The sequence below is a fragment of the Cygnus olor genome, chromosome 1, assembly GCF_009769625.2.
Source record: "Cygnus olor isolate bCygOlo1 chromosome 1, bCygOlo1.pri.v2, whole genome shotgun sequence".
In the NCBI taxonomy this organism is placed as follows: domain Eukaryota; kingdom Metazoa; phylum Chordata; class Aves; order Anseriformes; family Anatidae; genus Cygnus; species Cygnus olor.
Genome location: NC_049169.1, coordinates 98,341,447 through 98,364,684, shown reverse-complemented (window position 1 = coordinate 98,364,684; position 23,238 = coordinate 98,341,447). Strand labels below are relative to the sequence as shown.

The following is a 23,238-nucleotide window of genomic DNA, read 5'->3' as shown; positions in this document are numbered from 1 at the left end:
TGAAGAATAAAGCTTTAGCATGAAGATGCACTATTGTATTTGGAACTAAACATCTCTATTTTTTGATTATCTTGAGTGCTTCTCGTAGCAGTAGCTGGTAGCTTAAGAATTTTGTGTTTACCCTTTCCAGTCATCCTCTTTTTGAATGAGTTTTGTCATGCTTAGGTATACCATAGCATTGCTAAGACAGGAAGGACTTCCCTGTAGAGTGAATCACTGTTGGATTCCCTCCCGTGTTGGAGCGTTGTGATCTTGCAGCTGGTATATAACAGTCCTTAAAAGACTTTTGGTTTCATTGGAAGCTATCAAGTGTTCAGGAGATGCTTGGTAGTTTTTTCAGGGTTCTGCTTCCGAAACTTAGTCTGAGAGAAGCAATGGGTATATCTTGTTTTGCAGCTGGATGTCACCAAGCTCCATGCTCTTCGTACCTCTGAGTATATCTAGCTTTTTGAATACAGAGCAGAAATACTTAATGGGTTTTTCCACTTACTCAAAACTGCGTGTTTTCTACCTGACTTGTGCATACTGTGAACTTTGAGCAAATAAAAAGTTCATGGTTAAGGAAAACGAGCAGGGCAACTGGTGAGAAATTTGTAGGGTGGTGGGGACATTTGCCTTGCCTAGACAAGCCAATCTAATATGGTTATCCATGGTGTTTGCAAGATATCTTGGGCCAGGACAGGTGCCCTGTCTGTCTTGGTTGTCGCATGTTCAGTTTCCTGATGCGATATCTAAAATGCAGACAGTGGAAGTCTTTTTGTCTGTTTGTGTAATGGATGCAGGACAGTTTTGGCTTTTGGGGTAGGTGTAAACATCTGTGCTCCTATCGATCTCTCACGCGTATTTGATCGTTCAGTGCTTCAGAATATGGAGCTGGGCAGAGTTAAACACATGCTGTGGCTTCCTGGAAAAACACATTTGTGTGGATTGTTCTGTATGCTACAGGTAGATTCAAGTGCATTTTTCACAATGCAGCATTATGAAGTGCCGAGACTGAGAAAAGACCATTCTTGCTGTTTCTGCAGTTCACTGACTTACTCATTGCAGAGCTTTTCCCTTTTGTAACTAGTGAGGCAAGGGTCTGAAAGATGAGCCTCCTCTCATTACCCAGCACTAGTTCATCCCCGCAGCATGTCATTTCTACGTGGGAGACCTGCAGGTAGTCATCTAGCGGAGGCTAGATCATGTGTATGTGTAAGGGTTGGTATGAGGTTGTACAATACAATATCAAAAGCTGGGAGCAGTGTTAACAACTTCTGTCTTGCCTGTGTAGTTTTTGGGTTATCGGGAGCGTAACATGGCTTTGGCCATCAGCATTTGGCAAAGTAGGAACTACTAGACTCTCTCTTAGCAGTATTTTGTAGCCTTCTAATAATTTGGTTAAAAGTAACATTCACAGAAGTGGGAAGAGGCATTTCCATGACACAAATTTCGAAGGAGAAAGCCGTCTCTTAAGTCTTTGAAAGAACTGTTACTAATAGGGACTGTAAAGGTAGAACATGCTTCTAATTTGCCTGAGAAGAAGGTTGACATGAGAAACAGAAAACATGAATGATTGTCTCCTGAACAATGGAAAATGAGATCTTACAGTGGGAAGTGTACGGCAAGGTCACTGTAGGGTTTTGCAACTTGCACTACTGATAACAGTGGATTTTTTAGTGAAGTTACCTCATGAGAATCTCCTCTTATGTTGTAGGATAAACACAAGAGGATGCATTGTCCATTGAAAAGGTGGCAGGTGGTTTAGGAAACACTTCCCTACATGATTGATGTGACTGACCATTACACAATGTCACAATGCTATTGAGGCTCCGTGTTTCACAAATACATTTTTGAAAATGGCTAACGGGCTTAGTACGGGAAGTTAAACTTGTGTATCTTCAGGTTTTCGGGTCCCAGGTGACTGGGAACTACTTCTCTGAGTCTTCTTCAGAAGCATCTGATGATAGCTGCTGTTGAGATGGTGTGATGTGGTGCCCATGTTGTCTTTGTTTCCTTAGTCCCTTGGATTCACCAGTTCACCTGTATTTGCTACAGGGTTTCGTGCAAATTCTCTGTTCATTTTAGAAGCAAGATGGGGGGCCAGGACGCTGCTGATGCTGCTCCTCTCTCCTACAGTGGTAGCATCACTACTGCCTAATTCCCAGCTGTGACTTAAGCTTTTTGCTTTTCCTTTCTTGAAAACTTGCTGCTCTGATACCAACTCTGTGGTCGTGCCCAGGCACCTTAACTGCGATGCCAGCCAGCGGAGGCCTGAAAGAGCTGGAGAGGGAGGCCCAGCAGGTGGGATGGCTGTGGCACTGCCGGCCCTGCGGCCTGGGGCCCGTCTCCTGCCCTGCCACAGCTTGCAGCCCGATGTGTGTGCGCCGAGCTCAGCTCGCCAGGCAGGAAGCTTGGAGCTGGTGAGTCAGGCGGCGTCTGACGCGCCGCGCGCTCCCCAGCCTGGCCGCAGGGCAGGGACCTGGGCGAGGTGGGCGGCTGGCGTGGGGAGCCTGAGCGGCTGCCGGCCGTGAATCAGGGCCTGTAGGCTGCCCGGCCGTTGCAACATGCTGCTCAGACATGGCTTGTGACACTCGCCCCGGGGCAGGCTTAAATTCAGAGTTGCCTCCTCACGCACAGGAGGAAAGGGAGCAACCGAGCCGATAGAGTTCCTGCGTTTGTTGCTCCAGCTCTGTGGACCTGGCCCTTGGGGAATTTTTAATTTGGGTTCCCATAAGGTGATGGTGTAGAAAGTGTGCTGCTCCACATTCAGAGCGATGGGTCAAACCATTTCTACCTGCTCCTTTCTTTCTGTTGGGGGTTCTTACTATTTTCTAATGTGCTGAGTGGTGAATCTAACTGTGGCGCTGCAGCTTTGTGCTTCTTATAAAAAGCATGCTTTGCTGTACAAGTAGTTACCGAAAGTTATTCCTCTTCTCTATACTGCTTCTTTTGGGGGGAATTTAGACTAGAAGCAAATGCAAAGATTTCCTAATATTTGTATTTTGGTGCTGCGATGCCCTTTCACCTAAGGAAATGATTTCTTGAAAAACGCAACAGCTGGAAGGGCGCTAGTGCTGACTGAGGAAGAAATTCCAAAGCCAGAAATCTGATAACCCATTTTTACCAAACGTGAACACTAACTTGTCTAGGAGCTTGTAGTGGATTTGTACTTTGACATAGTTGGCTTTCTCTTTTATGTGATAGATTTCTTGCATCTAGCAAAAGGTCAACCCATGAAATTGTTTCACAGCTACAGGAGGAATGTACTGCTGCCGTTTAGGATGAAAAATACATATTTGAGGAAGCTTGAACTGCTTTTGTATATAAAACTATGAAGAACTGGTTTTGAAACATTCTTATACACAGTTGCTACCATCTAAAATTTGGTAGGGTATGTATTATCTTAGGCACGCTTATCTCAGACCTGATACTCACGGTTGGAGGTTTAAAATATAGCAGTAACTAACAAGTGCCGATATTTGCTGATGACAAATTTACCAAACAAGGGGCTGGGGAGCCCTCCAGGAGTTTGGGAGAAGAGTTGTTTTGTATATGCGTGTGAGGCATGGGCTGTAAGTCCCTGTTTTAGCTTCAGTGCTGGAGCAGTGACCTGGTTTCCCCCCAGAGGAGGAGCTGCCCAGTCTCCCTTTGAGTTTAGCGGCGAATGGTTAACCTTTCCAAAGCTCGGTCATCTGGGAGCTCATTATTAAGACTCGCACTTCTGAAAGATTTAATTCTGCTTGGCAAATAATCATCTGAAGGCAGCTAATTCCACTCACCAGTTAAACTCCCTCTTTGCTCTCAGCTCGGTCTTCACCCCTTGCTTCCCTTTCTTCTTATATTTGGATGTTTCCTCCAAGTTCTTAGGGAGTCAGAAATTTTCATGTGGGTTGAAGTTTAAAACCCCTAATCACTTCTAATGTCAGACATCTTCTGCCATGTAGAAATAGTCTGAGACAAAGGACAAGTAAACATTGGAGGCAGCACTTACCTGTTCCCTAAAAAAAAAAAAAACAAAAATAACGACCATGAGAATTTTTTTGTTTTGCAAGTCCTTTGAAATCTGTTTGCATGAAACATCTGCTGCATCGTATGTAAGAGAAGGCCAAGAGTAATAAAACGTTTCATTAAAGTTTAATAGCATAGTGATTAGCAACTCAGCAAATGTCTTATGCCCGTGGGAGATTGAAACTTATTTGATTAATAGATTAATTGCAACCTGTTCCGGTTCTGATTGCAGGTGTAACTTGCCATGGATGTTGCAGACTCCCTGAGGACTGATGTTATAGGCATACTTAAGTTTTGTTTCTTCTACTAGTTGAAGAGTTAAAAATCAAAATATGAGAAAAATCCATGTACTGTTTCTGTGAAAGGAAGATGATTTTTACTGTCAGTTTTTCAACAAGAGATGCTCTGTGCTATCTCTGAAAAAGAATGGCTATTATCTCTGAAAGCATAGGGCTGCCTTTTAGAAAGTACGTTCTCTTTCAATTATTCTCCTTCCTGCACTTTCTTATTTCAGTGTTATAATGGGCTTGAACCAGCTCTCTGAATTTCAGAGCTAGTTCTATTTTCCCAACTTTTATCGGGGGTACACTGTAATTCCTGCTGCATCACCCCTGGCAGGGCACAATAGATGCTGTAGGATTGAAATTTAGAACTAAGCCGTTCATCAGGTCACAGAATTTGAAACAACCACTTGAAAATGATTAATTGAATTTCAGGTTGTGGTCTAAAAGGGACGTGGGGCTGTAAATCAGTTTCTGTTCCAAGTTTGGTCTCAAGCTTCCTGAGCTGGCAGGAATTTAGAAATGGTATTAAGCCTCTGAGAGGCTCTCAAACTCCGCTTCCATTCAGAGGGGGCCGCAATGAGCTAACGAAGAATTTGGCTTCTGCCCTTCAATTAACCACTGAGATGCGGGCAGGAAATGAAGGAAGAGTCAGAATTTTTCTTCTGTTCTCCCAAGGGACTGAGGCCTGTTGTGTGCTCTCTGAAGAACAAAAATAAGCCTTTTCTGTTTCCAGTTGCAGGAAAAAGTGCAATAGCCAAGCTCTCCATCTAGGGACTGTCTTGTGCTGGCAAGAGCAGGCTGGAGATGACATGAAATGGCACTTTCCACTTCCGACTAGATACAGAAGACGGGCAATAGGCAGGCTGACCCTTTGCAAGAAGGGATGCAATGCCTGAGTTTTTCGAGGGGCAGTAATGCAGTGAAAATATCAGGCAGGGTGGAAGCGAGGTGCGTGTTAGTGTCTCAGCTTTTCATCCAGTATGCTTTCTGGCAGCTCCCTCATTACCACGTGGTGGAGGCGTAATCCGCCTCGCTTTTGGCAGGTCGATGAAATCTAGCCTGTATTTAAGGTACCCGTGCTGCTTTTTGCTTCTTCAGTTTCTGTCAGGCTGCAGTAAATCCTGGGCGTGCATGTCAGCAGCTCGCTGCCTGCCCCGCGTCCACATGCGGAGCCCCGGCCGCGCTGTGCACACCGACCTCCCGCGGCAAAGCACGCCTCTCGCCTCGCTTCCAGCTGCCGCTTTTTGCCCTGCTCTATGCCCATGCCAGGGCTGAAGGTCGCTGCGCTCGGTAGTAATTTTTGACTAGAATAGAGCTGACACGCGCGTTTTGTGCCTCTGACTCTTCCTGGGTGTTCTGCACTAACAGCTCTCAGGCCAGCATTTCAGAAACCTTTTGCTCCACAGCCCCGCCGTGTCTCTCCGTCTTTTGTTGCTTTGGGATCTTAATTACTAGATTTTTACATGAGGACAAACAGTGGAAAGTTTGGCAGCGTTGTGGAATTCGGTAGGGAAAGGAAGCTTGCGTTGCTTGCAGTTGGGTAGTAACACAGAAGGACGTGCACGAGCACTCTCTGTCTTGGACCCCCTCGTTCATTCGTTCATCACGCTTGCAGATGAATTGAATTCATTATTCTCACGTTGCACAGGTGCTTAGTGTTTGGGTTTTCCCTTGTGGGAAGGGTTGGGATTCCTGTGAACGGAGGCAGGAAGAGATACAAGGAAGGAGTGTGTCTGCATGGGGTGGTGGTGGTGTTTAAAGCAGCAAGTTTATATTTATGCTATAAATTGCTGGTTGCTATCACTGATTTCTATTTTTTTCCTTAGGGAGGCCTTGAACACTAACAGTATACTAATGAGTGTGATATCTTTGTCTCTAGGCCTTTCTGGATGATAAAATTCACAGTGTTTTAACAAACACTAATTCTCTAACTGCATGTTGCTTGTGTTATTCATTGGTAGAGGTTGGAGCAGGACGTGGCACCTGGACTTTACAGCCCATGCGTTAGGGCTGCTGGGCTGCAAGCCTTTCACAATCACCAGTGGACCAGCACTAACGGGGGATGGTGGTTGTGGCAAAAGGGTTTCTTTTGAACATAGGTCTGCCCACGTTGGAAATATGCTGTGACCAGCAGGAAGAGGAAGGCTGGGGAATTGTCTTAATCCATGATTCAAATGTAAGGGAGGAAAACTGTGATCCCTGCTGGCGTTTCTCACTGCTTGAAATTGCTTGACCACAAAATGGACTTTTTGTGGGTGTCTAGCTACTGATGGCTGGCATGGGCAGATTCCATCATTTGTCTGTAGAAGGAAGATAATTTTGTGAGCCCCAGAATAATTTCTGTCACTATTTTGGTAACAGAAAGACAGTGTTAAAAGGAGCCTTGTGACTGGCAGTGTTTGAAATGCATGTTTGAGGAATGGCCCAGGCAGCTTCAGGAATTTTTAGAGAAGAAGAGGTGCACCTTTTAATTTGCAGTCAGTCCAGCCAAGCTTATGGTGCACCAGGCGTAGTATGATTGGAGATTTACTAATGATATTAGTGAAAACATGCTGATCTTGATGATCCCACTACCTCTTGGTAACCTCTGTGGTACTACCTCTGTACCACAGGAGGCTTATGTGAAGCACGACAGCTTCCCCTGTGGTGTTTTGTCTTGGGATGTCTTAGGAAGTTGAGCCTAGGAGGTATGGCTTAAACGTTGTGCAGTTGTGTCTGCCAGGCATTGAGCGTGGCTGACTAGGATCACGCTGGGAGGCCTCTGTGCTTGGAGTCCAGCCTTTTCCCTTTTGGGGGAGATGGAGAGGGTAGTGGGGCTTCTTTCAGCTCTGTGAAAATGCTTTACATCTCTCAGGGTCTCAGCCTGATCCTGTTCTCTAGGCAGATTCAGCAGTGCAGCAGGTGAACATGAGTGGAGGTGACTAGCCATTCAGGCTGTTCAAGTGGAACAGGAAAAAAGGCAGGGGAAAAAGAAGAAGAAAAGCCTCGAGGCTTCATCATTGCCTTCATGCCTCCTGCTGGAAACTAGTTCCTTCCTCCGCTTTGCTCATGACCCCCCCTGCTCCAGCGCATCACTTCAAAAACCTTTACAGAAGAACAAGAAGCATGGGAGAATGGAGAAAATCATGGAGGAAGCAGAAGAAATGACAAAGCTGCTAATGTGAAAGACATAAGAGGAAGGTTATGTATGCTGAGAAATCTGGATCTACCTGTGCTGCTTCTCTCTGTGTGTAATGTCAGACTTCATGGGACAGTTGCCCTCCATTTTATGTTTCCAACCTAAGAGAAAGATGAGGCATATTGAGCTTGAATAGTCAAAGGTATTGCCCCCAAAAGAACAAAAACTAGTTCAAAAAGTGCAAAAATGAGAATTAGTTTTAGTTGCTGGTCTTATTTTAAGCAAGAAAGATGTTGTTGAAGTTGTTAGTTGAAATAGGTTAGTATTTTATACCTGAAAAATGAAAGCCTTTCCGTCTTCTCTCAAGAGGACGAGAGGTATGCAGTCTTAAGTGGTCACAAGAACCAGGTCATATCCTTGGTGTGACACAAGGCAGAAATTCAAGTTTATAGTTTTTCCCATTTCATCTGCTTTGAGCATCTTCCTCAAAGAACTTTGAGACTTCAAACAGTTACTTTGAAAAGGAAAAAAAAAAAAAAAAGAGCAAAATACAGCGTGCCCTTTAGCTAAGGAAGCTCTGAGGAATTCTTCTCTGAACTGGGTCCAGATGATATTTCTACATGTCGTTGGGTATATATTGATCGTGTCATGTTGACAGAGGCACTACAAAACTTTTCACCTTCGTTTGCTGTGGTCCAGTTCAAGAAGCTGCAAATCCATAACACATCAAGTCACCTCTGAAGATTCAGTCATTTTGTGGCATTATTTTAAAAAACAAATCCAGATTAGGGGTGATAAATACAAACTGACATAGCCCTAGAAATCTCTGTATGGGGACAGAATCGAGTGCGTGTGGGGGAGATGGTTATCCTAGTCCATTATAGCAGATTAAGGTAGTGAGGCAGAAATAATCTCAATTTGGCGGTTTTATATCAACTGCAGCATTAGCAAATTATGAGGAACTGGGGTGTAACCTTGGAGAGGAGGCATGAGTCTTCATGCATCAGCTTTATTGGCTATTGTTTGAAGTTATAAATGTGATGATATTTTGGCAATCTTTAACCAAATCTTTAACTTTGAGCAACCAGATTTATTCAATATAACGAGTATCTAATATAATGAATATATAATTCAATTTAATGAATATATAATTTGATATAATGAATATAACACACAGTAAGGGCTAGGTAAGTCTACAGAAGAGATGAACAGTTTTTTGTCACATTAGGTTTGCTTCAGTAGCTATTGAAAGGCTGAAATGCACAGGTTGTAAAGTAGTCTTCTGGATCTGCACATCAGCAGCCCCGTGCATTCTGAATAAAGCCATGTATTTTAGATAAAGAAATCCAACCCCAGCAGAAACCTGCTGAGTGATCTGTTGGCGGTGCTGTTACTGTTGCTTCTCCTCAAAGGAAGGCACGCTGCAGGAGCCGTGTTTCGGATAAGCGGGAGTCTGCTGGATCCTCTCTTGTGGCAAGGCTGGTGCTGAAGGGTGATGTTGCTTTCAGTGCCTCCCAGCCTGAAATTCACAATTGGTATGAAAACGAAACCTTTCTTTCTGTGTGAGTAATATTGGGAGAAGGGGGAGGAAGAATGACTTCCTCTTTGAGCCTGACTTTTCACCTATGTCGCTCTTGGGAAGACAAAGATGAGGAGTTAAGGACAAGCATGAGCTTGATGTTTTCATCCACCCTGCATTTTGATCGTGCACTGTCAGCCTTTCTCTTCAGTGTGTTTTGAAATGGTTTTAGTCTGCATTATATTTAGATGTGCCATTTCTCTCTTGTGCTCAGTGTAGGACATCTGTCATTGTTCTCTTCGCTGAGGGTTCCCTGCTTATAATCTGATTTTTTCCTCGGTGTATTTGTGCACTGGTAATTAATGGCATGCTTTATGATGTGAAATCGCTAGTACTTATTTAAGAGGTACACAGTGAAGTAATGTGTAGTAATGTGAGAGTTCTTGAAGCGTTAATTGGAGAAAAATAATTCTTAAAAGCATCAGTCTGACACAAACATCAGTGTCTCTTCTCCCTGCCACATCCAATCGAGCTTTTGTGACCACTGACGTTACTTCCAGTTGTAACTTCATCATGAGTGATGATAAAAAGTCAGCTTGGTTTTGACATGGCTGAGGTGACTGTTTGGCTAAGATGACAGTTGTTTCATTCTGTCTAGTTCTGGGACGTAAGATCTAGGTCACTGTGTAACTGGTTTATGAGCTATCCCTGATATTAGCACCGGTTGAAGCACTGCTCGTCAGTCTGCCGCAGATGGACTGGGTAGGAGCCCAAGGAGATGGATCCGAGTGGAAGGCATCAAAGTGGGCACAGATTGTACTTCTGCTAGGATGAGATACCAGAGCATAAATATAACTTCAGCCTCTCGTTAAAATAACTCCTCATGATTTTTTCCAGCAGATCCAATCAGCATATACGTTCTATCTTAAGAACATGAAGCCATAACTTGACTTCGAGTGTATACGTGTATTTTAAGAAGCTAGTAGAGGGATTGCTAAAATATTATTTACACCTACGTGCTTAGTACATTCATGTTTCCTCCAGTAATTCCCTGAGATAAAAGGTATTATTACCACCTCACTGTGAGGTAGGGAGAAATAAATCATTTGTCTTATGTCATGCCATGAGTTGCTGGTGGAATTGAGTGGAGGTGTGGGAACTCCCAGGGTTAGGCTCAGTCCTGCAGGAACAGTTAAGCACTGTAAAATCCAATTGGAGAAATTAGTCTCTTGTCACAAGAGGTGTTTCCATGACTGATAGGACCTAGATCCACCCCTGCTTCATCTCACTAGCTAAAATCTGCCCTAGGTTTTAACGTTCCAGGGTGATACCACTGCCTGAGCGGTGGTGTGCGGTTCGGATGGGAAGCGAAGCTAAGGTCTTTGTCTCAGAAGTGTGAGTGATACCATGCGCCACAGGAACACCAACCACGACTCTCCAAGTTGATTTCTTCTTGGTAATATCTAATAAAGAATGAGTAATCGGAGAAGTTTTGAGCTCCTGTTCCTACCAGAAGAACTCTATTATAGATGTAAGGTATGTTGGTGAGGTTACATGATGAAGCCTGTATTCCTCTTTTGCAAATCCACCCCATGGGACTTCAGGAGACACGTGAAAGCCTCCGAGATCTCTGCCTGATTTCTTCTTATTTTCTCTTTCCATCCTTCAGGTCAGAACAGGTCTGTCTTGGTGCACACCTAACGGACCTGGGCTTTAGTTCACAAGCCAGACAAGCTTGGAGCCTTGCTCTACCCTTAACGACTGGCTGGGTAATTGCCAACTGGGAGCTGTGTGAGATGTCACTCGTGTTTGTAAAGAGCTGGATAATACTGAAGTATTTTTTTTCAGTAAGCTGGTGGCAGGATGAAAGGATTAATGATATTCCAGCCTATCTAACACCTCTTTTTTAAGGCGACGTGGCTTAGAGGAATTAAAAGCAGACTTTGTTCGCAGGAGAAGCTCTGTGTGGTTCTTGCAGAGCTCCTTAAGCTTCGCTAGTAGTGATAGGCACTATATGTGACCCTCGGATACAAAGAGCATGACATCAGTATTCCGACAGCAGCACCTCACAAAGTAGGTGTTACTTTTGCGCATCAAAGTATGCGAATGTGTCATGGCTAAACAGTTTTCTTCCCAAATATTCCTGAAGTTGTCAGCGTTAATGAAGCTATTAAGACCTGTGTATTACTGATCCCAGCTAGTTAGGATGCACGATTAGCAACCCTGTGATCCAAATTAAATTCAGAATACCTTCTGGTTTTGAAACTGTAGATTATATAGGCATTGAGGAAGTGATGTGCAGGTGTAGCAATAGGAGAAAGGAGCAGCAACAGCTGTGGAATAAAGTGTAGCAGACATAACTGGGCTGATTTTACTTGTTTTTACGCATACCTGCAGTCCAAAGTTTCATTCATTTTTATCGGTTAGGCTAGAGGCTCCCTAATTTGTTTAGGGCTCAGTTGCAGTGGGTATTGCAGTAAAGTTGCCGGTTGATTATGTATGTAATGAACTGATTTTATTTTAACCTTTTTTTTCAGATTGATATAAAATGGGAAAATAGTGTTATTTTCTCTGCCCACATCTAGTTAAACCTTGGTTGAACAAAAATGAGAATGGAGTTCCCTTCTCAATTACATGTCTTTTTGTTGATACTGCAAAGAATATGGTAAGGGAAGTGCTCTTCCATCACAAACCTGTTTTTCAGGGTGGAGGAGAGGTGTGTAGGTGGAAACGTTATGTTTGCTTTTACATTATTTTTACAGTGTTCAAGGAGAAAGGCTTCTAACTATTCTAGCTGATATCCTGTATTACTGTAAGATCAGAAAACAGAAATGCAAAGTTAATGTTTTCTTGGCTTTTACCACTGAAGCTTTGATAATGTGAGTAGGTAACTACTGGGTTTTGCAGTGGATTTGTGGGCCTGTATTTTAGAGAGAAAATGGACTCAAAGATGTTGATACTCTCAGTGGTAAAGTAATTGGAAGACTAATCAACTGTGATTCTTACAACAAGAAAGCTGTTGCATCTTTCCACCTTCCTGTTGTTCTTTGGATCCTTAGTTTGTCAGCTTCTACATCTGAATTTTAAGGTATTAATTGCAGTACTCTAGCTTCTTGAGAGAAGAGTTGTGGTTTAACCAGGCAGGCAGCTAAGCACAACACAGCCATTCACTCACTCCCCCAATTTGGGATGGGGGAGAGCACCGGAGAAAGGTAAAACTCGTGGGCTGATATAAAGACAGTTTAATGGGACAGAAAAGGAAGGAAAAATAATAAAGAATCACAAAGCAAGTGATGCATGATGCAGTTTCTCACCACCAACTGACTGATGCCCGGACGGACCCCACAATGCAGCAGCTCCCTCTGACCAGCTCCCGTGGGTTTATTGAGGAGCACGATGCCACCTGGTATGGGATGTCCCTTTTGCCACTTGGGGTCAGCTGTCCTGGTTCTGTGCCATCCCAGCTCCTTGTGCACCCCCAGCCCCTCACTGGCAGGGCAGCACGAGGAGTTGAAAAGTCCTCGACTCAGTGCAAGCACTGCTCTGCAATGAGTAAAATATGGGTGTGTTATCAGCTTTATTCTCATCCTCAATCCAAAGCACAGCACAATACCAGCTAGCCAAAACCAGTACAAGAGTTTTCCTAATTGTTTGGTTTTCTCTTTTTTATTTTTCAGAACCGAGAGCTCCAGATTATGAGAAAGCTGGATCATTGTAACATTGTCCGATTGCGTTATTTCTTCTACTCCAGTGGTGAGAAGGTAAGAACAAAAAACTGGAAAATGCCTCCTAGTAACAATCTGGGCCAAACTGAGCTGTTTCAATTTATAGAGACAAAAAAGAGTGTGAAGATAGTAGATGTGCTAACGCTGAGAAAACACTGTAGTGGTACTAAACAGGTTGTTTTGGAGCAGATCTCTTTCTTTGTAGAAGTGTGGTGGTCCGTGAGGAGTAGTGTTATTATTGTAGCAGAACAAAACAGATTTGGATACACTCTCCCTCTTCTTGAATTCAGTTAAACACAGCAGGGCTTCATCCGCACATTCTAGCACTACCTTTCTGTAAGAACAGATAGTTTTCTAGGATTTAGCGTTAAGCTCTCTAGATTTATACCACCAATGTGATGTTTCCCAAACCCAGTCTCTGTATATCTCTGTCCCCCTTCCTTGTGTCTCTACCATATAGAAACTAAGCTTCAAAATCAGAGGGGGAAAGAAAATGTAATCACGTGATTGCAGCATTTATCAGAATGTTTATACACCACGGGAAGGAGCAGATAGCAGGATTTAATAAATCTCAAGAAGTGGGTGTTGCCATGTGTTTTCTTTCAAAATGTTCCTTTTTTTTTTTTTCTTTGAAAGGGAGTACAAGATTTTGTTTTAATGTGAAGTTACAGGAGAGTTCAGGATGGAGTGGGCATCAAGCTGACATCTGGTCCAACCTCATTCATAAAGCAGGGTTACCCTTAAGGTCATCCCCCTTTCCTCTCCCTCCCTCCCCCCACAAAAAAAAAGTCTGTCTGGCTTATGTGGGAGTTAGGTTATTAATACTGGGAGGTAGGGAGTGAGGCTAGATGACCTTCTGAAATACCTCTGGTCTCTTTTGTATATGTATATAGCTATAAATATTTATATAAATTATTAAAATAATTTGTATGAATGTTGTAATTTACCATTTTATAAGCAGATCATATCCTTAGTTGCCTTCGGATGCCAGTACACCTTGCAGTGCTAAAAAGGACTGTGTACCTGAGCTGATAGCAGTAGGAAGGCCATTAACTGCGGCTGCCACAGTGTTGTGGGTTGACAGAATGGGAGAGGCAAACCACTTCATGGCCATTGCCCCTTGTCTCCAGGAGCTAGGGAAGGAGCTGATGCCTCCAAGATGAGTCGGCGGCGGCAGGTCGCTGCAGCCCTGTGCAGCGCACAGAGGGAGAATTGGAGGAGCCCTGTTGTTACCTCTCTGAGAATGCCTGGAGGATGCCTGGCCCTATGCCTTGCCTGTGTCCATAGAAAGCTTGCAGAACCGGCTTGCAGGAATCGAGGAGAAATATATGTCTTTTTTCAACCTTTTTTTTGGGTGGAGGAAATCATGCCTTCATCTTTCTCTCCCCTATAATTCTTTGGCGAGCACTTACAGTTTGATATGTCTGTTCTTTTGGTGGTAGTGCAGTAGAAATGTTTTATTGTTGTTATATTGTGATCATTTAGCATGTAACCAGAAATTATAAGAATAGAAATACTGAGAAGGAGGGCTTGTTTATGGATTCTTTATATATTTATTTTTTAAAGCAGTTTGTAACTTGGCCAGTGGGAAGTAGAACTTCAGGGAACAAGCAGAAGGCAACTGCCTTATCTAACAGCTTTCAGAAATTTTCAAACAGTGGAAGTGTTAAAACTTGAGAACAGTGTTCCAGGAGTTCTTCTCTAACAATAATTTAAGTAAAACTCTTTTGGAAATCTTTAACTTGATGTTGAGCTTGTTGACTAGATTTTCCACTTAGCTGCTTCAACTCCACATGGCTAATTCTTGGCAGAGCTGGGTTTGTTTTTAAAAATGCAGCCTCTGTCCCACAACAAGTGAATCTTAATGCTTCAGGGAGAAGTTTTCTTTCAAGTTCCTTTTGCTCCTCTCTGTTCGTGCCTCTGCTTTGCGCCTTTGAGACTTCCACTACCACCTTGTTGCAAAATGGGACAAATGTGAACCAGTCCCTAGGGCAAAGGTGCACTCAGCCCAGCGTCAGCAGCGATAATGTTCCTATTCAGGTTGCAAGGTCTCTCTGCAGTTCTGCACAGAACGATGCATAATTGGCTTGTATTTCCACTTTGGCAGCAGCATGTGCAGCTAACTGCGAATTAGTTTGTCAGCTGCTGTTTGGGAAAAGCTCTACGTAGTAGCAAGTTGGGGTTCTGAAGCTCATCTGCTGGGGAGGAAAAATAGCCTCTTTTCTCATGTTTCTGTCAGCTTGGGAAGGAATAGCATCTTTTCCTTCATGTTACCGTCATGATCCAGCTGGCTCTTTGGAGAGTGGAAGAAAAGGAGAAAAGTGTAAGATGGTCTCATTGGAGTCCCATCGGGTAACCAGGAAGGGCACATAGGAAGCAGTTGCAGATTTCGATGCTAGATACACAGGGCTTTTTGTAAAGTAATTCTTGAAGCCGAGTCCAGTGGGAAGAGTAGTGTGAAAATCCAAGGAAAGTATAGCAGAAAATCCTAGCAGCATAAGTGGAACTTCAATAGTTTACTGTCTTCATGTAGAATTCAGCATAAAGTAAACACAGACTAATAGCAGTGGATTGTTAATTAACTAAAGTCAAGCAATGATGGGAACGCTTCAGAAGTAACTATTATGCTGCTGATCCCTTTAATAAAATGGTTTCAAACTGAACTTAATTTTGTTCCCTACATATCAAAGATTCTCTTGCATAAACGTTTTCATGCTGCCATGTTCACTCCACGTGTTGGTCCCAGCTGAAGCGTTCCTTGGACTTCTCTCCTTTTATCTGGTGCTTGATACCAGTGTCTCTAAGCCCATATATATATATATGTATATGTATATATATTTTTTTCTGTTAATATCTGAGAAGCTTAAATTTGTCTTGATTTCTAGGTGCCTCAAAGGGTTTCTCCAAATCCAGTAATTTAGATGGGTGTTCTTTGAAAGCTGTGTGCCTAATAGTCATGTTAGTTCATTTTAAGCGTTAGGCATTTTTAGGCATTGAGCAACCTTAAAACTGGTTTTATTCTAGCAAGACAGAGTTCAATTCTGTGATAGAAATCTGGAAACAACAGCAAAAATCAGTTCTAAATAACACTTGATAGTGAAACTCTTCTTTAGCTGCATTAAAGTTATAGTTAGTTTGTAGAGATTTGAAGTGCTCTGTTCACCCTTTCAGGGGCTATCCATAGGATTGGTTAAAGTGTTTGAATGCCCTATATTCTTTTCTTGAGATAAACTTCTCATTTTTATTTCTTCCATTTATTTAAGCTTCTTTTCTGCCTTCACCAAAAGCAATCCAGCATTAGCAGCAGGGAATTCCTATATCAAACATGGCTTTGACCGATTCCTTCTCCTTTGTTTTCTGTGACTGTGTGAATCCCCCATTTCTGAGCATCTTTGAATTTATATTACCTTTATATAGGTATATCTTAAATAGATATATGCATGTATATATTTGTGTATAAATACATGCATTTATATGCACACATTTATACCTTTCTATATATTACATATATTGTTTTACATACTGACTATGTATTAATCATGTTTGACTAATAAGTTTCAGTTTAAGAGAGCTCACAGAGAGCATGTAATATATGTTAATAAGACAGTTGACGGGCTTGGCATTCAGCTTGCTTCTATAAACTATATCCTCCTCAGTTCTGTCTTTCTCTAAATTTACAGACGTTTGTCAGACCTGCTGAGTAACTCGGTTCTTCCAAAGGATTTCCTTAATGAGTTTGCCAGAGTAGATTCCGATTTCTTTTTTTTCCGAGGCTTTATGAGATGACTGATAGCAGGACACTGACTTTTGTAGTTCTAATGTGCTTTTCAGTAGTCCAAAACCTGTAATTATGACTAGTGGAAAGAAACAGAGGGGAAGAAAGAAGAACCAACTAGTAGGTTGATTTGTGTGTGGAATAATCTCTTGATGGAAGTAGTTGCAAGTCTTTTCCACGCGTAGTTCTCTGATTAGTGGTTTACCAGGTAATCCATGGCAAAAATGGGCAGGATTGTAGGGCTAGACAACTCTGCTGTGTGTAGTGGTATTTTTTTGGTATTCTGCCTCATGGTAGGGTCTTGAGCAAGTTGCCCACTTGGCTGGTCAGCTTACCTCTAGGAGGTCAGACTGTATTAGGAAGTCATACTCTTCTGGTTTGATATTGCTACTTTTCCTTAATTTCAGGGACTGCAACATGATACAAAAATGTAGATGTTGATGTAGTGAAGCATGTAGGGGCAGGGGATAGTCTTGCTGCCTGTCATTTTTAGCTCAGTTCTGCCGAGGACCTTTTGAACCATGCTCCAAGGGAGGCTGGATGTGGACAGACTGAATAGCACTCTCTTTGGCTCCTGTGCTGAGAGTAATCCCCAATGTTTTGCAGCCCGAGCTATCATCTTAAATCAGTGGCTGCTGAATGAAATTATTCAGCTATGTAAAACCTGAAATAAGGTTTCCTAATCCCCATTTTATTTCTCTGCGTTTCTGGTTTGGATACATCTTTGTGGTATTTCATAACCGTCAGGTTTTCTTGTGTGGATGTTTTTGATTGTTTAATAGTCTGATTGATCTGATCCTGATCCGTGCCCAAAAGAGGAAGAGAGGTCACTGGAAAGATTTGTTCCTGCATCAAACTGTATAAAAGTGAAGTAAATACTGTTTTAGTTGAGTAATCATGACTCTGGTTATGTAACGTTTTTTTCTCTTTAAGGTGGCTTGGTATTCAGAGTAGTCGAAGAAAACATATGAAAGCTCACAAATAGGCAATACGCTGACTCTTTTGTGGAGGCTGAGCTGGCCTTTCTGCATGCTTTAATTGATTTTTAGTTTTATTTAGCCTCAGCTGTGAAGGCGTGCAGCCAAAAGTCCATGCAGACTCAGGGTAGAAATTTACTCCCATAGACTTAGACTGAGGTTTAAAATAAATGCGCAGGAGAGAGTGCACAGCAGTTTATAGATGCAGCTCAGAGGCGCTTTGGCAGCAATGTACTAAGCTGCAATGAAGAACTTTGGAAGAAGGGAGCGACTGGCCAGTTGGAAATTCAGGCTTTGCTGAACAGCTAGCGTTTCTCCAGGATCATATCCCTGTTAGGAAGAGGTACATCCTCCACCTTCAGAGGCATGAGCATCGCCATTCTCTCTTGCAGGAGTGACACCCACCCCACACACCCAAAAAGACAGTTTTTGCACAAAATACTCCACTGATGACAGAGCCTTGATCCCAATTCCAAATTGACACAGCCTATGCGAATGTTTTGCATCGGCCTAGTAAAGTGCTGAACGGCCATCACTACAGATGAATTTAGTCACTACGATCCATTTAATCCTTGGCAGATCTGCTGTGCTGTCAACAAAGGAGCAATTAATGCCAATTACGGTGAGTTTGTGATGTTGGTAGCTCTGTAGTCCTTGCCTGAGGTCTGCCAAGCTCATTTCAAAAAAGGCACCAGTCATCAGATAATGATTATCAGTTACTGCTGCTAGTGCTAGCAACATGCTGGGAACTTCCTCAGCTGCAGCTATGAGCGGTCTCTCTCTGATTTTGAGTAGGTTTTGTTAGCAGAAATAGCAGTTATGCCTGCCTGCAGCAGGGCTTTGGAGTAGGCAGCAGTGGGTCCTCTGTGGTCGATGCACGCTGTGGAAGTGGAAGGCTCCGTGATTTCTCTAGGTCCCTGACCTGTCCCATATGTCTGGTGAGTCACTTTTGTCTTCTCAAACCAGTACTCTACCAGTTCTAGCCACTTCTACGATCTTCTTGGATGGCTGTTAGGAGAGCAGCTAGTATTTTTTGTGCTGAGGCAGGTGCAATTTGGAGACACAGTGTATGCTGTCTTGCCTAGGTTGCTTTCATGGGTATATCCTGATTCAGACATTTCCACTCAGCCTGGAAGTAGCACGCAGGCAAGAAGATCATGTGTGTGCAACAGCTCTGCTTATTGCCTTCATGGCAAGGTATGCAGGACAGCCCCAACATCCCAGCTTTCTCTGCTGATTTTCACCTTCCCACAGATTTGTTGCCAGCTGATGGCATAGTCTCTGCTTGAAAGATGTTCAAATATCCATAGATCACCTGTGTCAAAGATCACAGATCGATTCCAGCTTTCAGATGTTGGGAGGCTGCTTCCAACTTCACAGAAATAGTTCTCCTTGGAAATACAGCTAAAAGCATGAGGACTTGACAGGGCATAGAATAAATGAGATAGGCAGGCATTCCTAAATTGTCTTGAGGAAGGACCTTTTTCCTTACTGCAGTCTTGTTTGGAGGGAAAAACAATTTTTTTAATGAAGGGAAAAAGTATTGCATTAGAACACAAGGCTTAGTGCATCACCTAGTACTGTAGCCTTTTTCAGTGACCGAAGATACGAGATGCAAATAACTATTTTAGAGCCAGACACAGGAAAGATCTGATATATAAAATTACATTGGTTGGCTTTACTTTTGTCCTTAAGCTGCCATCACAGCTGCTCGGATAGGCAGTTCCTACCTCAGACTATATCATGCTGAACAGTAATGAGAATTTTGGGCCAGTTTGGGAATCTTTTGATGGGTAGATATAGGAGCAGTAAGCTTGAGACGCATGTAATTTCCTCAAACTCTGTCATAGGCACTGAGGGAACAGAGAAGGAAATATTTTACCCAATGTTTGTGGTATCGGTAGAAAATAGTATCTTTCTGAACACTTAACAATTGTGTTAAGTGATGTATTAAGTTGATTCTTCAACTTCTCTTACTCCTCTGGAGTTACCTGGGTAAAGCTGCAGCTGCAGATGTAGTCTTAGGACTCCTTTACTTTGATGGCAGCCACGGTTCTGTTTGGAAATAGATGTGGTTGTAAACTGTAAGTATAAACACGCACATGTGGCCACTGGATGTCACCATTCCTTCATACAAATAAGGTCAGTTCCAGCATTTTTTGCATTTTTAAATTTTTCCATTTGTCACGGCTACTAAGTAGTTAGAGATGGAAGGCTGCAAATTCTTGCTTTGTCTTCAAAAGCAGCACCAAAGGCGTTGTATCTTTAAAGTACCACGTCAGCCTTCAAGATAAGAGAAGGAAGGTACATCTTACTGTGTCTGATAAGAGTTTGGATTATGTGTTGGTTGTAGCTTTAAGAAGTAAAAGCTTTTTTCTTTTTTTATATTGAGGGCAAAACCAGCATGACTTTGTACCTTTTACATTGTCTAAATGTAACCAGGGTGAAGGGCGTATCTTACCTAACGCTGACACTCTGGTGTTTAAGTAATGCGCTCTGAAAGAAGGCTTAATCCACATGAGATGCTAAAATCAGTTTTCTGGCTTCCAAAATCCGAGTTAAATCCTTCAGCACTTTCTGACAGAACCCTTGGTGTAGCTGCCATCCTGACACTAACAGTCCACATGCGTAGCACATATCTTCCCAACATTGGTGGAGTTCTTTCATACCGTAAAGAAAACGGGATCCATTTGAGTAAAATGAAGGCTTACTAACCTCATATAGTCCCAATAGTGATGCCTTGGGATAATTTCAATAAGAAGTGCATTCTTGAGGCATATTCCTTATCTTTAATTGATCATATGGAGTCCAACTAACTCAGGGAAATGGGCTGGGATTTAAAAAACAAACAAATTAAAAAAACACCACTTGCAAACCTTACAGTTGCCTCCACGCTGTTACTGACATGACAGATGAAAACTGAAATGAAAATATTCACCACTCTTTCCAGATGCTGACCAGTAAGTTTGGTCACCGTAGAAGAACACCCAGAACAGTTTCATAGCCTTTTTATCGTATTACTTGGTGCTTAGAGAAATTCTCCTCAGAGTAGGAGTGACAGTTGACAAGAAGTTTTGACATCATCCTAGATGCTGATGTATTCTTCAGAGCATGCCCTGTGATCCTCTCTCCTTTTGCCTTCGGCCTGTCCTTTGGCATTTATGAACTGACTGGCTTCTATCATTGTGTCAGTGGTGAGTAGGGGAGGTAGTTGTCCTGTGACTGACTGATGTTGATTGCAGTTTTGTACGTTGTAAATACAGTGCGTGATTTGTGGAAAAAATAATCAAAAGCTGATAGAAACCACTCAGGATTAATCTGAGGTTTGTTGAGAAGGGATATTTGTCCTTTTCCTGCAAGGGACAATCCATAAGAGCGAATCCTTTAATTCACCAGCTAATGGTTTATATTTGCCATACTGAGCCTCAACTGGATGGTGCTTAGAACATGTTTGCTTGTGTGGACTGAAGGCGAGGAGAGTTCTAAAACTGGGGTTTGTGACCTCCGTGCAGCCTTTTCTATGTCAGTAATGTTTTTACTTTCACTGGGTCTTCAGCCTTGCAGTGTTTAATGTTCATGTGCTGGAGCCTGTACTTGCAGCCTGTTTAATCTCTGATTTCTGACACAACAAAAAATAAGCTGCAAGAATGCTTTGGCTCCTGTGCCCTACTCGTGCCTCTCACTGTGGCACAGTCTGTAATGGTATTTATTTCTGTGAAGTGTTTCCAAAGTGAAATAGTGCTTGAATTATTGGTTCTTGAGAGATGCATGCTGGTTCAATGACAAGGCCATGGTTATTTTGCTCTGGCGCCTTTAGGTGTTTAGAAGCGCAGCGTGTGTCAGCTGAGAGTTTGTCTGCCAAGTGACAAAAAGCAGCTTCTAACATTTGAGGCAATTGACCAGAAATGAGTTGCAGGGCTAAAGTCAAAATCCTAATGAAATGCATTGATCCTGTATTTCAGGATCTGGCTCCCTGCCCACCCCCTTTTTCTTTTTAAAGCGTACATGGTAATCACCTGAGCAGCAAGCACAGGAAAACATGGATGCACTTAAACATTTGAGCTGTGGAAGAAGGCTAATAATCTATTCAATCCCAACGTCTGTAAGGAAGAATGTGTTATTTAATGATGTTTTATACTAGATTTCTGCCACTTACATGATGCAGTCTACTCCTGATCCTTCTGGGCTCTGTAGAGGTGTTTCAGATGTGCTCCTGATGGTTAGGTTACCTTGGCTGGTTCCCAGCCCAGCAATTTCAAAACATTAGCGTGGGAACAAGTCAGATGTGGAATACTTGGTGAGGTCTGAAGAAGGCTACCTGTAACGGAAAGATAAGCCCCGATCCTTTCTCCTGATCCTGAAGCAATTGCCCTCATTTGGCAAGCTCTTTGAGCTCACCCTGTTTCCTGTTGTAATACATCTGGGTCACTGGAAAAATATGTGTTGAGGAGGAATGCATGAGGTAGGCACACCAGGTTACATCATCCTCAGAGCTTGTCAGGCCATGACTGCTTTCTGGCTCATACTGAACCTTGTTTGGGGGAATCCTGGTAATTTGGATGTTATTTTCATCCAGATCATGCTCACAGAGAAGGGTGATAGTTCTTGAAAACTGTACTCTAAGTGTTTATCAGAGTTGTACCAGGTGACATCAGGAGGAGGTAGGTCAGAACACTTGAATCATCTTTAATTCATGAAAGTAGCTATTTAGGGCACTTATGAAGTGTCAGTTGCTTGTGGTAGGAGTGGAGTATGTTGCTTCTTACATAGCCAACAGCAGAAGGCTGGCCTTTATAGTTTTGTATTAAAGTTCTGGGTCCATCAGATATATAGATCTAGACAATTTGTTCATTGGCTGGGGGAAAAGGTGTTAATGTGCCATCACATGTTGTAGGTGATAACGTGATAGACATTTACACAGGAACACCATGCAAAGCCCATGTAGTTTGTTCAAGTGCTGTGGCTGGCATCAAAACTCTCAGGGACTGGGGGGTGCAAGATCTCCACCTCTGCAACTGAGGTGTCCTCATCTCTTTGTGCTTGTCATGTTACACCATTGAATTAGTCTTATTTCCAAAAGAATGCAAAAATGAAAATCAAAATGGAGGAGAGAAGTGAAAAAGATGGTACAAACTAAGCAGAGTTCTTTATTTCTTGAAACTCACTGCTGTGAAGTAGTGTAGAAAGAGTTTAATAATCGTATGTATTAGTTTTATGTCTCCTTTTCCTTGTATTGTGAGAGGATAATGAAATCACTATAATTCCATTTTTACTCGTTTTTTTGTCTAATGTCTCGTAAATCTTTTTTGATACATGGAACATGAATTCTTTGAAAGAAATTAATCAACCTTAGCAACAGAGTGCTTTGCACATTGACTTGTTACCAGTATGACTGCACTGCTCTCTGAGAGGCAATCATTCATCACGTTTTATCTACACTGAATCAAACATTCTCATTTTCATGAGACTGTTTGCTCTCTTGGTATACAGGCTGTCTTACCAGGCATAAGTTAACTTGATTTTTCAGGGTGTATATTTTATTATAACTAATTCCTTGAAAATTCTGACCTAAGTGTAGGGGGTGGTGGTGGATTTTTGTTGGCTTGAAGGGAAAGGTGAAAGAAGTATTGTTTCTGCAGAAGAGAAAGTGCGAAAATTTCAGTAAGAGCAGTCACAAGCTAGCAGGCCTTTGGCATTCACATAGTGCCCCAATGCTGTTACCACTGTTATTTAAGCAGCGGTGTTTAAAGAAGAGCATCTTTTTGTAGGGAAGAGTGATGCAGGCAGGTCCTTGCAAGGTGACTTGGCCTGTTAAGAGGTACTGGCAAGAGCTGCTGAGATGTCCTGAAA

The 23,238-nt window shown here is 42.6% G+C and overlaps 1 protein-coding gene across 5 annotated transcripts in view; it reads left to right on the top strand.

Moving 5' to 3' along the window:
• The window catches only part of GSK3B (glycogen synthase kinase 3 beta), a 145,011-nt gene that overhangs the window by 68,621 nt on the left and 53,152 nt on the right, over window positions 1-23,238 (top strand). For all 5 annotated transcript variants that reach the window (XM_040571805.1, XM_040571789.1, XM_040571782.1 and 2 more), the window contains one exon: window positions 12,589-12,672. In XM_040571805.1, coding sequence (XP_040427739.1) covers window positions 12,589-12,672 — 84 coding nt within the window. The remainder of the gene's footprint in view (window positions 1-12,588; window positions 12,673-23,238) is intronic.